Here is a 16,321-nt window from a genome sequence, read left to right as displayed (position 1 = left end):
TTATCCTCCACTTAGTACGGAACAGAAGTCCTGACTTTTCTGTGCTCACCTTTTGCTCCTGTTCTATTGACACCCACCTTCATCCATAACCACGTCCGCACCCACCTTGCTTCAAGTCTTAGCCCTCATTTCCCTGTACCCTTACCTCGCTATTCTCTTATTCTATTCTGTTCCCTTTCCCACTTACCGCTTGATTCCTAGAGTTGATTAAATTCACTGAGTTGAGAAACTATTGTGTTGTCTTCTTTTCCAATTTTATCAGGCTGAAGTTGACACCAGGTCAAAACAGAAATTTTCAGCCCCTTTCTCACTGAAACAATTTTAATTTTCTTATAAAATTAATGGCTATAAAATAGATTCTAATTATTTATCTTATTATTTGATAGTGCATTAATTGTTCACTATCATAATCTGTATTGGGCACTTTTTAATTTTATTCCAATTACTTATATGTAGCTAAAGGAGAAACTGCACACTCAATGTGTTGGTAATGCAGATATGTGATTATATTTTGTAATATTTCTTACATGTGATTATATTTGTCTAGGCATGCATGATTCATTACCTTAAGAATGCTACAAGTTATATGCCAGTAATTTGTTGCATGGAATCTGCCTCTTCACCTCTCACTGATGCCCAGAGTGTAAGTACATTAACACTCAATAAATAGACTCAATGCTAATTCTATTAAGGGTTTATAATCCAATTAAAGGGAATTCACTTATTGGTTCCCATCAGTGCTGCTACAATGATTCAGTCTGATGTCTTAACATTGTGCATGTCTTATTCTGGGAAACCATTAACTTTCACAGTGTTTACAAGTACATGCACCAACAGTGCTTTGGGATACCATTATAAACTGTGTGAACGGCAGTAAGGGAAATGAATTGATGCATCAAAATGCTCAAATGACAAATGAATTGGAGCCATCACATAATTATGTCCCATGGATCTTGATCAATGGGGTAAGAGATTTTATGAAACATTATTATATTTTTGTGTAAGTACAATCTCAATAATTTGAATAGTCTGCTGTGCTTATGAAGTGAATTGATATAAGGCAAGTGAGTTTCTGTCATGTCTTTCACTTTTTATTCAGGTATTTTCTTAAACTTGGCACAACACGCTCAAGAGTTTGGACATTTGTTTTGAAAATTTCCAAACCAATGCCTCCTTGGCTATAAAAGAATCAAAGGTGCAGTGTTTCCTTAACTGTATTGTTAGTGTCCTGTTTCAATTTCCAAGAAGCACTTGGTTTCCATTGGATTGAATGAGTCGTCGACATGTAATGACTAATAATCACTGTCATAACCTTTATATTATTGACCCTTCAGACTAGCGATGACTAAACTAATGTTAAGTTTGTGAAAATCACTCTTCTCTCTTTTGATTCTATATAATCTGCTATGCATTTCTCGCATTTTCTATTTTAACGTGTTCCTGCACGATCTTTAGTTCCTATTTTAATCTACACATTCTCAGTGAGATTTCAAAGCAAGGTTTGGGGATCTGATGGCTTTGTGGTATTATCACTCAGCTATTAATCCAGAAACCCAGCATAATGTTCTGGGGACCTGGATTCGAATCCCACCATGTTAGGTGGTGGAATTTGAATTCATTAAAAAAAAAATCTGGAATTAAGAGTTGACTGATCACCATGAAGCCATTGTCAATTGTCAGAAAAATCCATCTAGTTCACTAATCCCCTTCAGGGAAGGAAATCTGCCATCCTTACTTGGTCTGGTCTACAATTGACTCCAGAGCCACAGCAATGTTGACTCTCAATTGCCCTCCTAAATTGCCTAGTAAACCACTCAGTTGTATCAGTTACTAGAAAGTCACAACAAACAAATGAAACTAGACAGACCACATTGGAACCACAAAAGGCAACAACAAGAACATAACACAACGCAATGGTAAAAACATAGCTCTGTCAACTGTGCAAAGTCCTCTTAACAAAGATTGTAGGCTAGTGCTGAAATTGGGAGAGCTGTCTTACAGATTAGCCAAGCAACAGCCTGACATAGTCACTCTTACAGAATCATACCTTGTCAGAGGTAGTTTCTTTACTCAGAAAGTAGTAGGGGCACGGAACAACCTGCCTTCAACAGTTGTAGACTTGTCAAATTTAAAGCATTTAAATTGTCATTGGATAGGCCTATGGACGAGAATGGAATAGTGTCAGTTAGATGGGCTTCAGATTGGTTTCGCAGGGTGGCACAATGTTGAGGGCCAAAGGGCCTGTGCTGCACTGGAATGTTCGATGTTCTATGTTCTTTGTACTATGACCCATGAGCCAGTGGGAGCAGGATGCAGGCTTTGATGCCTTTTTTTTCCCTTCTCCGCCATTGTCTGCCTAAACGTTGAGGTGTGGGACTCAAAACATGTTACAGCTTGATGGACAACTAGGCACTATTTTTAATGATATCAAAGGTACCAGTCTAGTTATTAGAACATAGAACATTACAGTGCAGTACAGACCCTTCGGCCCTCGATGTTGCGCCGAACTGAAATATCAATCTGAAGCCCATCCCACCTACACTATTCCATATTCGTCCATATGCTTGTCCAATGACAACTTAAATGTACTTAAAGTTGGCGAATCTACTACCGTTGCAGGCAAAGCATTCCATACCCTTACTACTCTCTGAGTGAAGAAACTACCTCTGGCATCTGTCCTATATCTATCACCCCTCAATTTAAAGCTATGCCCCCTCGTGCTCACCGTCACTATATTTGTAAAAAGGCTCTCCCTGTCCACCCTATCTAACCCTCTGATTATCTTATATGTCTCTATTAAGTCACCTTTCAACCTTCTTCTCTAACGAAAACAGCCTCAAGTCCCTCAGCCTTTCCTTGTAAGACCTTCTCTCCATACCAGGCAACATCCTAGTAAATCTCCTCTGAACCCTTTCCAACGCTTCCACATCCTTCCTATAATGCGGTGACCAGAACTGTACACAATACTCCAAGTGCAGCCACACCAGAGTTTTGTACAGCTGCAGCATAACCTCGTGGTTCCGGAGCTCGATCCCTCTACTAATAAAAGCTAAAACACTCTATGCCTTCTTAGTAACCCTGTCAATCTGGGTGGCAACTTTCAAGGATCTGTGTACCTGGACGCCAAGATCTCTCTGCTCATCTACACTACCAAGAATCTTATCATTAGCCGAGTACTTTGCATTCCGGTTACTCCGACCAAAATGAATCACCTCACACTTGTCCGCATTAAACTCCATTTGCCACCTCTCAGCCCAGCTCTGCAGCTTATTTATGTCTCTCTGTAACCCACAACATTCTTCATCACTATTCACAACTCCACCGACCTTAGTGTCGTCAGCAAATTTACTAACCCACCCTTCTATGCCCTCATCCAGGTCATTTATAAAAATGACGAACAGCAGTGGACCCAACATCAACCCTTGCAGTACACCACTGGTAACCAGACTCCAGGATGAGCATTTCTCATCAACCACCTACCTCTGTCTTCTTTTAGCAAGCCAATTACTGATCCAAACTGCTATATCTCCCACAACCCCATTCCTCCGCATTTTGTACAATAGCCTACTGTGGGGAACCTTAAAAAATGCCTGCTGAAATCCATATACACCACATCAACCGGTTTACTCTCATCTACCTGTTTGGTCACCTTCTTAAAGAACTCAATAAGGTTTGTGAGGCATCCTTCACAAAAACGTGCTGACTATCCCTAATCAAATTATTATTTTCTAGATGATTACAAATCCTATCTCTTATAACCTTTTCCAACACTTTACCAATGACTGAAGTAAGGCTCACTGGTCTATAATTGCCAGGATTGTCTCTACTCCCCTTCTTGAACAGGGGAACCACATTTGCTATCCTCCAGTCTTCTGGCACTATTCCTGTAGACAATGATGATTTAAAGATCAATACCAAAGGCTTGACAATCTCCTCCCTGGCTTCCCAGAGGATCCTAGGATAAATCCCATCCGGCCCAGGGGATTTATCTATTTTCACAAATCTATTTTGTTAAGGTCAATGATACTGCGATTCAGAGTCCATTTGAAGCATGGATGTTTTTGTCCACCTTGAAATATTAGCCAATTGAGAGAATAAGAGTGGGCAAGGGAGATTTCTTTGCAGTAAGGGAAACCATTAGTTGATCTATCACAGTTGATTTTGCAGAAGTTTTGTCTGAATGCTTCTGAACCTTACTTGAAGAACACTAACAGTTAGAATTATTGAATCCTTAACTACAGAAGATGCCTTTCAGCCCCTCGAGTCTGCTCTGACAAGCCTAGCCTAAATCTTCATTAGTCCCACTTCCAGCGCTTGGCCCCATAACCTTGAATGTTATAGCATTTCAATTACTCATCCAATTACTCTCTGTAGGTTGTGAGGATTCCTGCCTCAACTACTCTCCCAAGCAGTAAAAAGTGAGGTCTGCAGGTGCTGGAGATCAGAGCTGAAAATGTGTTGCTGGTTAAAGCGCAGCAGGTCAGGCAGCATCCAAGGAACAGGAAATTCGACGTTTCGGACGTTTCCTGATGAAGGGCTTTTGCCCGAAACGTCGAATTTCCTGTTCCTTGAATGCTGCCTGACCTGCTGCGCTTTAACCAGCAACACATTTTCTACTCTCCCAAGCAACACATTACAGACTCTACCATCCTCTGGGTGAAAAACACTTCCTCAAATCCCCTCTAAACCTCCTGCCTAACCCAAACCCAATCACACTTTAAATTAGGTCCCTTCTTAGCCTTCTCTGCTTAAAGAAAACAACTTGAATGTATTCAGCCTCTCTTCCAAGATGGCGGTGGAGTAGGACTCCTAAACTGTAGCTCATTTGCTCTGTCCATTTCTTTACTTTCTCTCCCTCTTTTCATGTTTTTTTTCTTTTTCTTTTCACTTCCCATCCTTGGCGGTATCGGTGATGTCTGGGGTGAAAGCCAGCGCAGACACCCAACCTCAACATGGACTCAGACTCGTCTTCAGAACGGGCCTGACTCCTGGCATTGAGGTGAGGTCTGGGTTGGAAGAACAGTTATTGTAAACTCTTATTTCTCTATTCTTCTAATTTATTGCTGGACTTTCTATTTCTTTTTTTCATGTTTTTCCCCTAAAGATTTGAACTTAAGAATCTGTTCCTAGGTATCTGGTACCTCAGATGGCACTGTAAGCAGCTACTTGTAAACTTATCACTGTACTCACGTTAGTATATATGACAATAAAACTATTCATTTTAATTGACTGCTAAACTGCTCCATATGAGGCAACATCTTGGTGAATCTCTTTTGTACCCTCTCCAATGGAGTCACATCCTTCCTATTGTGTGGTGACCAGAACCACTTACAGCACATCTACATGTGTGAACTAACCAAAATTTACATAACCTTCCAACTCTTATAATCTATATCCCAACTGATAAAGGCATATGTCTTTTCACTAACCTGTCCTGCCACCTACACAGGCTTATGGACAGGCACACCAAAATTTCTCTGAGTTTCCCAGTGTCCTGCCATTCATAGGGTACTCCCAGATATTGTTTTTTCTTCCAAAGTGCATCACCTCATAGTTATCATGGTTAAATTACTTCTGTTGCTGATCTGCCCAACTGATTTATATCATCCTGTAACCTCAGACCTTCCTCACTGTCAACCACCTGGCCAAGCTTCTTGTCATTAGCAAGCTTTACTTATCATTCCCTCCAATCACATAATTTCTTCACCATTGTTGATATATCACAAACATTGAAGCGGTATGCCACTGGTCACCGGCCTCCAGTCACGTAAACAGCCATCTACTTCAAACTTTTGTTTAATCAAAGTCTCAACCTTAAAATTGTCCAACTGAAAAGAGGAATTCCAGATGTAAACAACAGCCAATCTAGGACCCATGGGCACAGCCTTAGAATTAGAGGGGGTCAATGTAAAATGGGAATGAGGAGACATTTCTTCAGCCAGAGAGTGGTGGGCCTGTGGAATTCATTGCCACAGAATGCAGTGGAGGCTGGGACATTAAATGTCTTCAAGGCAGAGATTGCTAAAGTCTTGATCTCGCAAGGAATTAAGGGCTATGGGGAGAGTGTGGGTAAGTGAAGTTGAAATGTCCATGATTCAATGGCAGAGTGGACTCGATGGGCTGAATGGCCTTACTTCCACTCCTATGTCTTGTAGTTTTAATCTGGAAACTCTCATAACATTTAAAAAGTACTTGCAATGCCCAGGCATAGAAGGCTATTGACCAATGCTGTAATGTGGGATTAGATTAGTTAGGTGGTTCATTTTAACTGATGTGGATGAGATGAGTCATAAGGCCTTTTTCTGTGTGGTAGATATCCTGAATCACATGTTTGCTGTGGTTGAGGAAATCCTGCCAGACACACAGTGTGGTTTTAGATCTTCCAGGTCCAAAATATTCAATTTCTCCTCATAAGACAGTTAGTCCATCCTTCAGATCAGCTTAGAGAGCCTTCTCTGGACTGCTTCCAATGGCTCTATACCTTTCCTGAGTTAAGGGGTCCAAAACTGTTTGCTGTATTAGAGCTGAGCCCTTAACCATAACCCCAATGCATATTTGTACATATGAACTATGTGAAGGAAATTGGAAGAGATGGAAGTATTTAGACATTTTTCTGGAATGAACAGGATCATGTGACGTACCTGCTAATTACTGAAGAAAAATGTTTTAATGTGTGCTGTAAGACAGCTTCTGGTTTATTTTCCTGGAATCAGGTGACTTTGGAGAAGTGAAGCAAAGAGGTAAGAAATGGGATAATTTTTTTGTAATAACTGGGGAGAAATCTGGTTTTGAGATAATTAGGGACCTTAGCTAATGGTTGCCTAGCAACCCCCTGTGATCTTAAAATTCAGTTTTGGAGACACAGAAATGGGTGAGTAGTGAAAACATTTCCGAGGTTGCAAATCCACCTGGAGTCCTGTTTCTTAGAAGGAGAATAATAGGTTTCCCAAATACCATTATTTGTGTCTAGTCGGGGAAATTGAGTCACATTATTAGATTACTTACAGTGTGGAAACAGGCCCTTCGGCCCAACAAGTCCACACCGACCCGCCGAAGCGCAACCCACCCATACCCCTACATTTACCCCTTGTCTAACACTACAGGCAATTTAGCATGGCCAATTCACCTGACCTGCACATCTTTGGACTGTGGGAGGAAACCGGAGCACCCGGAGAAAACCCACGCAGACACGGGGAGAATGTGCAAACTCCACACAGTCAGCCGCCTGAGTCGGGAAATGAACCCGGGTCTCTGGCGCTGTGAGGGAGCAGTGCTAACCACTGTGCCACCGTGCGCCCACATATCCCTAGGCTATTAATCCAGAGACCCAGGTAATGTTCTGGGGACCTGGATTCAAATCCCCCAATGACAGATGGTGGAATTTGAATTCAATAAAAATCTGGAATTAAATGGAATTAGAAGTCTAGTGGTGACCATGAACCCATTGTTGATGGTCAGGAAAAAACCTCATCTGATTCATTAATGTCCCTTAGGGAATGAAACTGCCATCCTTACCTAGTCTGGCCAACATGTGACTCCAGACCCACAACCATGTGGTTGTCTCTCAACTGACCTCTGGGCAATTAGGGATGGCAATAAATGCTGGCCCAACCAGTGATGCCCTCGCCCTGTGACTGAATAATAAAAAAAATTGCAAGGACCAATTCTCAAATCCAGGTTGATTGGAATCAGAACTGAACATCAATTTACAGCTGTTAGCAATTCGGCTTCATCAGCAGAAAGTTCTATGGATGTGAGAAATCATAGAACACAGAAACGTACAGTGCAGAATAGGCCCTTCGGCCCACGATGTTGTGCCGAGGATTAATCCTAATAGAAAATAAAATAACCTAACCTACACACCCCTCAATTCACTGCTGTCCATGTGCATGTCCAGCAGTCACCTAAATGTCCCTAATGACTCTGCTTCCACCACCACCACTGGCAATGCATTCCATGTATTCATAACTCTCTGCATAAAGAACCAACCTCTGATGTCTCCTCTATACCTTCCTCCTAATATCTTCAAACTATGACCCCTTGTGCCTGTCAATCCTGCCCTGGGGAAACATCTCTGGCTCTTGACTATATCCATGCTTCTCATTACCTTGTATACCTTGATCAGGTCACCTCTCTTCCTCCTTCTCTCCAGAGAGAAAAGTCCAAGCTTAGTCAACCTCTCTTCATAAGTCAAGTCCTCCAGTCCAGGCAGCATCCTGGTAAACCTTCTTTGCACCATCTCCAAAGCCTCTGTATCTTTCCTATAGTCGGGCGACCCGAACGGGACACAATATGCCAAGTATGGTCTAACCAGGGACTTGTAGAGCTGTAGAAAAACCTCATGGTTCTTAAACTCAATCTCCCTGTTAATGAAAGCCAAAATACCATATGCTTTCTCAACAACCGTATCCACTTAGGTGGCAACTTTGTGGGATCTATGCGCTTGAACACCAAGATTTCTCTGTTCCTCCACACTGCCAAGAATCCTGTCTTTAATCCTATATTCAGCATTCAAGTTCAACATTCCAAAATGCATCACTTCGCATTTATCCAGGTTGAACTCCATTTGCCATTTCCCAATCGAGCATCACATCATCATATCTTATCCTCTATTTCCAGATCTTTGAGTCACAAATTGTTTTTTTACCTTTTTTTATCATTTTCAAGAAATAGCTGGATATGGTTCTTAACGCTATAAGCATCAAAATGTATGGGGAGAACAGAGTGGGAAAAGAGGACAGAATTGATGGTCAGTCATGATCATATTGAATGGAGGAGCAGGCTGAAAGGGCTGAATGGCCTGCTTCTGCCCCTTTTTAAAAATATTTTGATGTTTTGCATTTTTTCTAAGAACTCATCATCTCTACAGACACTTGCCTTTGTGTGCTTTGTAACTGTGATTTAAGGCAATGTACTTTTAAATCTGGATCATAACATATGGATCATAACATATGGATTATAACATATGGATTAACCAGTTTTTGCCATTTACTTTAAGAATAAAGTTTGCCCAGAAGAAATGGACTATTTTTGAGTTCATTAAAGAAGCTCAGAGAATGTTTCATTTACTCTGGGAAGTAGTAGAACCTAATGGAATTGGCCACGATAGTAATATAGGAGCAGAAGTAGGTCATTCAGCCTGTCATGACTGCCCCGCCATTCAACATGATCATGGCTGATGGAACACTTCAATGCCTTATACTCAAACCATCCCATAATGCTACACACATCGACAATCAGAAATTTATCAATTTCTACACTTAGCATACTCAAGGTCTGAACCTCCACAGCCGTCTATAATAAAGCCATCTATAATAAAGAGTTCCAAAGGTGCATAACTCTCCAAGTAAAATAAAATCATCATCTCATCCCTCTTGGCCTATAAGGATGTCTTCATCTTAACCTATTGGCTAATCTCGTCAAAAAGTAATGCTCCTCAATTGAATTGTATGTTCATGTTTTCATTTTTCCCTGCTTTGTGGAATTTTGTTTGTGCAGTTTGTATAAAATTAGATATCAAGGCAAGTATTAGATTTATGTTGTTTTCATGCCCTGGAAGTGATTGATTTCTGTCTTTGCATAGGAACACTCAGAGGAGCTCCAGTATCATGCTGAGAATGATCTGTTCGGTCTGGTGTGCAACACATACATAGTAAGTAAAAATGAAAATTCTATTCAACTTCTTGTCTGTGATACAAAGAAATTCAAAAATATATTGGCAATACACTGCAGGTCAGTGGATTTATAACAAATTTAAGGCAGTTTTTGTTGTAATATTTTCAGAATTTTCAATTTATATGGTGCATTGCAGAAATTCACCAAGCTTGTTTATTTAGCACCTTCCAAACCAATGAACACTACCATTCTGAAGGACAAAGGCAGCAGATACATAGGAACACCATCACTAGCAAGTTCCCTTCCAAGCCACTGACATCCTTACTTGGAAATATTTTGTCATTCCTTCGTGTTGCTGGTTAAAATCCTAGAACTTCCACCCCAATGATAATGTTGGTTGACTTACACCAAATGAACTGCAGCGGTTCAAGAAGGTAGCTCACCATCATCTTCTCAAGGGTACCTAGGAATGGGTAATAAATGTTGGACTAGCCAGCAATGCTTTCATCCATGAAAAAATAATACAACAAAAAAAGCCAAACAAAGTTTCAGATGGCATAAATGTTCAATCTATCCAATTGGTTTAATAAAATTCCTGATGGGAAGGGATCCCCAAACATTCTCAATATTGTTATCAACATTGAAGAATTGAACTTTAAACAATTCGAACATGTCTGGCAATTATCTCTGATGGAGTTCCCTCTATAGTCTCTGAACATACTTTGATGGTTCAAGGGTGGCATAGCAGCTCAGTGGTTAGTGCTGCCAGGAACCAGGTTTGATTCCAGTCTTGGGCGACTGTCTGTGGAGTTTGCATGTTTTCCCCATGCTCCAGTTTCCTCCAAAAATGTGCAAGTTAGATGGATTGACCATGCTAAATTGCCTATTGTATTCAGGAATGTGTAGGTTAGGTGCATTAGCCATGGGAAATGCAGGGTGACAGAGTAGGGAATGGGTTGGGGGTGAGATGCTCTTTGGTGGGTTGGTGTGGACATTTTGGACTGAATGGCCTGTTTCCACACTGTAGGAAATTCTATATATTTGATCTCCCAAAGTGCAGCACCTCACACTTATCCAGATTAAACTCCATTTGCTATTTCTTTGCCCATTTCCGCAACTGATCTATATTCTACTGAGTCCTTTGACAACCTTCTATACTATCTACAACTCACTGATCTTTGTATCATCTGCAAACTTACTAACCCACCTATCTATATTTTCATCCAAAGCCAGAGGTCCCAGTATAGATCCCTGTGGAATACATGCTAGTCATGGACCTTCAGCCAGAAAAATACCCTCCTGCCACTACCCTCTGCCTTTTATGGGCAAGCAATTTCTTACTCCACATGGCCAAGCCATCCTGGATCCCATACATTTTAATCTTCTGGATGAGCCTGCCATGAGGGACCTTGTCGAAAGCCTTACTAAAATCTATGCAGACAGAATCCACTGCTCTACCCTCATCGATAACCTTTGTCATCTCTTTGAAAAATTCAATCAAGTTAGTAAGACATAACCTATCATGCACAAAGTCTTGCTGGCTGTTTCTAATTAGTCCATGTTTTTCCAAATGCATGTAAATCCTATCCCTAAGCAGTCCCTCCAATAGTTTCCCAACCACTGATGTGGTCATGGGAAATGCAGGGATACAGTAGGCGGGGTGGGTCAGGGTGGGAAGATTGGTGTGGACTTGTTGGGCTGAATGGCCAGTTTCCACTCTGTGGGGATTCTATTTAAAAAAAACATGCAAAAGCCGAACACAGAAATCTAGAATCTTGTGTGCAACACCAATATTGACAATTTACATTTGTACAGAATACTTAATTTAAAAATATGTTGCAATGCAAGTTTATAATATGTCATGATACTTGAGAGAATTTATTTCTAAAGTAGAGTTTTGAGAAGGGGTCTGAAAATAATTTGAAATAAAGAACTAAAGACAACTATTCTAGGAAACTGTCTGGCTTAAGCTAAATGTGTCAATCAGCCACATGATATGAAAATTACTGCTTATTGTTGATTTAGGGTTGAATGACACAGCAATACAGATGGCAAGGGACTGCAAGCAGGTTGAGTTCAGAGCAAAAGCCCTAAACCAGCAGGAAGGCATTTTTAGTTTGTGGAATCCTCAGGCCAGAAGAGTTGGAAAGGAGCATTTTTTAAATGTCCCCATCAATGTAGTCAAAGTCAGGCAAAAATTAATGAGTTAAATCTGTCTGTGTGTCTCAGGGAAAGGCGGTCATGGAGAGAATCTCATCTGGACAATGTGCAAAAAAATTCCAAAAGGAAACATTTGCAGCTGCATCAATTCAATTCGAAATTTTAAAGTAGAAATAGAAATAATTTTCACTGAAGTTGAGTGATAGTAAAGGAATTGTTGGGAAAAAAGATGAGTTGAATCTTTCTTTTTGCTGATTGTAATAAAATCTTTCAAAATTGTCATTTAAGAATATCTGCTGACACCTCCAAAATGTGTTCAGTATGCATGTGCAAGGTGAACATTTGTCATTCCAACCTGGTGGGCCATATTTATTTTGTCCATTTAGGCATCGTCATGTTTATAACTGGTAGGGCATTTCACAAAGTGAGCTTGTGCAGAGCTTCTTGCATGCACAATGTGAACGTTTTGGAGCTACCAGAAGACACTGCCTGCATGTATACATGTATCTCCTTGTTTTTTTCCACTGTGTTACAAAACATACATCCTTTTTAAAAAATTGACAGCTTCAATGAATATGTTTAGTGACTGACACTCCAGTAACTGAATTGTAAAGGAAAATGATAGATTAGATTCCCTACAGCGTGGAAACATGAAATGCTGGCCTAGTCAACATTGCCAGTATCCAATGAAACATTTTTTAAAAAGTTGATGGAAAGCATAGACAATGTTTCTGTACTTGACAAGAGTTAGTCCTGTAAAATCATATTGAAGACTGGCTAAAGAATTACTCTTGAGATTTATCTTTGAGGATAAATTTGTATTGAATGTTGAAGACATGAAGCGATTTATTTCAGTTAAGAATAGTTTTGTGAAAAGATACTGAAACTCATTTTCACATTAATCTACAAATATTGTAAACCTTTTATTCTTTATATGAAACCCAGTGGCAACATGCTAAGGTTATGAGTATTTGTGATGTAACTACATTTGCTTGGTGTTGTGTGTAATCTAGCCAATAAGATCCAAAATTATGAATAAATTTAATGAATGCTATTCAATGCCTCAAACCTGCTCCATTAAGAGACCATACATGATTACTGTATCAATGAAGCAGAAAACTCAAAAAGGGATAATGCTGTGAGGTTGAGTGAAATAGGAGTTGATGGGAAGGGTGAGGGCAGTAACAAATTAAAAATATTATATATGAATGCACGAAGTATTAGAAATAAAAGAGATGAGCTTGAGGCTCTTTTGGAAATTGGCAGATTGAATATTATGGGGACAACTGAGATGTGGCTTCAAGTGGACAGCGCCTGGGAAATGAATATTCAAGGCTACACATGCTATCGTAAGGACAGACTGACGGGCAGAGGGGGTGGGGTGGCCATGTTGGTAAGGGATGATTTTCAGTCCCTTGCACAGGGGGACCTAGAATCAGGGGATGTAGAGTCGGTATGGATAGAGCTGAGAAATTCTAAGGGTAAAAAGACCCTCTTGGGAGTTATCTACAGGCCCCCAAACAGTAGTCTGGATATCAGATGTAAGTTGAATCAGGAGCTGAAATTAGCCTGTCGCAAAGATGTTACTACAGTTGTTATGGGGGATTTCAACATGCAGGTAGACTGGGAGAATTAGGATGGTATTGGACCTCAAGAAAGAGACTTTGTGGAATGCCTCTGAGATGGATTCTTAGAACAGCTGGTGCTGGAGCCTACCAGGGAGAAGGCAATTCTGGATCTGGTATTGTGCAACGAACCAGAATTGATCAGGGACCTCGAAGTGAAGGAGCCATTGGGAAGTAGTGACCATAATACAATAAGCTTCAATCTACAATTTGAGAGGGAGAGGGTACAATCAGAAGTGACAATATTCCAGTTGAATAAAGGGAACTATGGAGCTATGAGAGAGGAGCTGGCCAAAGTTCAATGGTGCAATACCTTAGCAGGGATGACAGTGGAGGAACATTGGGAGATATTTCTGTGTATAATGCAGAAAATGCAGGATCAGTTCATTCCAAAAAGGAAGAAAGATCCTAGGAGGAGGCATGGTTGACGAGGGAAGTTAAAAAACATATAAAGTTAAAAGAGAAAAGGTATAGCATAGCAAAGATAAGTGGGAAAATGGAGGACTTGGAAGCTTTTAAAGAACAACAGAGGATTACTAAAAAAGAAATATGCAGAGAAAAAATGAGGTACGAAGGTAAACTGGCCAATAATATAAAGGAGGATAGTAAAAGTTTTTTTAGGTATGTGAAAGGCAAAAAAATGGTTAAGACTAAAATTGGGCCCTTGAAGACAGAAACAGGGGAATATATTACGGGGAACAAAGAAATGGCAGAAGAATTGAATTGGCACTTCAGATCTGTATACACTTGGGAAGACACAATGGCTGAAGAACCTGAATTGAAGGGAATTTATATTTGCCAGGAATTGGTGTTGGAGAGACTGTTAGGTCTGAAAGTTGATAAGTCCCTGGGGCCTGATGGTCTTCATCCCAGGGTACTGAAGGAGGTGGCTCGGGAAATTGTGGATGCGTTGGTGATTATTTTCCAGAGTTCAATATATTCGGGATCAGTTCCTGCAGATTGGAGGGTGGCTAATGTTGTACCACTTTTTAAGAAAGGTGGGAGAGAGAAAGCAGGAAATTATAGACCAGTTAGTCTGACTAGCTGTACAGCAGGTAGTGAAGAAGGCTAATAGCATGCTGGCCTTCATAACAAGAGGGATTGAGTATAGAAGCAAAGAGGTTCTTCTGCAGCTGTACAGAGCCCTGGTGAGACCACACCTGGAGTATTGTGTGCAGTTCTGGTCTCCAAATTTGAGGAAAGACATTCTGGCTATTGAGGGAGTGCAGCGTAGGTTCACGAGGTCAATTCCTGGAATGGCGAGACTACCTTAGGCTGAAAGACTGGAGCGACTGCGCTTGTATACCCTTGAGTTTAGAAGACTGAGAGGGGATCTGCTTGAGACATATAAGATTATGAAAGGATTGGACACTCTGGAGCCAGGAAACATGTTCCTGCTGATGGGTGAGTGCCGAACCAGAGGACACAGCTTAAAAATACAGGGGTAGACCATTTAGGACAGAGATGAGGAGAAACTTCTTCACCCAGAGAGTGGTGGCTGTGTGGAATGCTCTGTCCCAGAGGGCAGTGGAGGCCCAGTCTCTGGATTCATTAAGAAAGAGTTGGATAGAGCTCTCAAGGATAGTGGAATCAAGGGTTATGGAGATAAGGCAGGAACAGGATACTGATTAAGGATGATCAGCCATGATCATACTGAATGGTGGTGCAGGCTCGAAGGGCAGAATGACCTACCCCTGCACCTATTGTCTATTGTCTACTCCAACATGCAATTTTTGCTCATGAGCCTGTTGATCCAAAATTTTGAGGACACTAGTTTCTTGAAATTCCATGGTTGGAGTGAAGAGAACAAAGTCAATACCATGACATTACCAGAATTTAGAGTGAACTCCTAATGAACTTTTGGACAAACTCCAGTTAATGGCATTTTAACTGGAATTCATTCCTGCCTCTTTAGAGATGCATCAGGTTATCTAAAGAGCCATTCTAAAATACTTAGCAGAACCCTCAGCACCCAAGAACTAATATTACTTTGCATTGCATTTTCAAAGTTCCTTAAGGCAACCTTAGAGAAAGGCTATTGGCCACAGAAATGATTGATCATTTCCCATGTTCAACAATTTACTTTCTTTTGTGCACCAAAACATAGTTAGGAAATTGTCTTGTTCTGGAAGGAAGCCAGGGGCTCCTTGCCATAGCATCAGTATCCTTCTCTAGTAATTATCAATATTATGCCTCAGAAATGCCTTTACAGACAGTAACTATCCAAGTAGCCATTTATAACTGACCCCATTTCGGGGATTTGATACAAGAGCCTTCTTATAGTGCATTGGAGTCTTCCTTTTCTTCAATTGTGGAGTTTCCATTGTGCTAAGAAGTGAAGGGAGCAGTATCTATAGCATCTTCTTTTATTTGTTTTCATTGAAGTTTTTATCAATCTTTTCATTGTTTCATGTTCAACAGGGTGATGGCATCTGTGACCTGAGTGAGGACATCTGAACAGAACGTTCAAAAACAGAAATATTGCTGCATGGTTATATAGGATAAGGGCAATAAAGACTGTTCTATAGGTACATTTTATGATGGTTCTTAATTCTCTTTCAGATTCAGTAAAACTGTCAGAACTATGCATTATGTGATACATACCATATTCTGTACACAGTTGTACAAATTTATTCAAGTACAAACCTTCTCAAATCCAGTACAATTTCCATGCCTTTGCTTCAAATTATCAGATTTCTATGCAGGAATTAATTGTTATTCTGAAATTAAAGATAATCTGGTGATTGCGTAACGAAAAAGTGTTGTTGAAGTCCTTGGTGGTTTTGTCTAAACATTTATTTTTTGGAGAGATAAATCGTGGAAACTATTTTCCGGAATTTCAACTTCATTTCACGAAAGGGTCAAATAAATCAAGGTGTTCTTGTTTAACACTTGAATCTGCATGGGGAAATAAATGTTTC

At 40.4% G+C, this 16,321-nt stretch overlaps 1 protein-coding gene across 1 annotated transcript in view; it reads left to right on the top strand.

Moving 5' to 3' along the window:
- LOC132829115 (gamma-interferon-inducible lysosomal thiol reductase-like) overlaps positions 1-15,951 on the top strand; it is a 62,137-nt gene extending 46,186 nt beyond the window's left edge. Inside the window, exons 4-7 of the mRNA XM_060846438.1 lie at positions 548-643; positions 813-965; positions 9,584-9,652; positions 15,822-15,951. Coding sequence (XP_060702421.1) covers positions 548-643; positions 813-965; positions 9,584-9,652; positions 15,822-15,857 — 354 coding nt within the window. The 3' untranslated portion in view covers positions 15,858-15,951. The remainder of the gene's footprint in view (positions 1-547; positions 644-812; positions 966-9,583; positions 9,653-15,821) is intronic.
- The last annotated feature ends 370 nt before the right edge of the window (positions 15,952-16,321 follow it).

Source organism: Hemiscyllium ocellatum, chromosome 28 (assembly GCF_020745735.1).
Source record: "Hemiscyllium ocellatum isolate sHemOce1 chromosome 28, sHemOce1.pat.X.cur, whole genome shotgun sequence".
Lineage (NCBI taxonomy): Eukaryota > Metazoa > Chordata > Chondrichthyes > Orectolobiformes > Hemiscylliidae > Hemiscyllium > Hemiscyllium ocellatum.
This window is presented reverse-complemented; position numbering and strand designations above follow the sequence as displayed.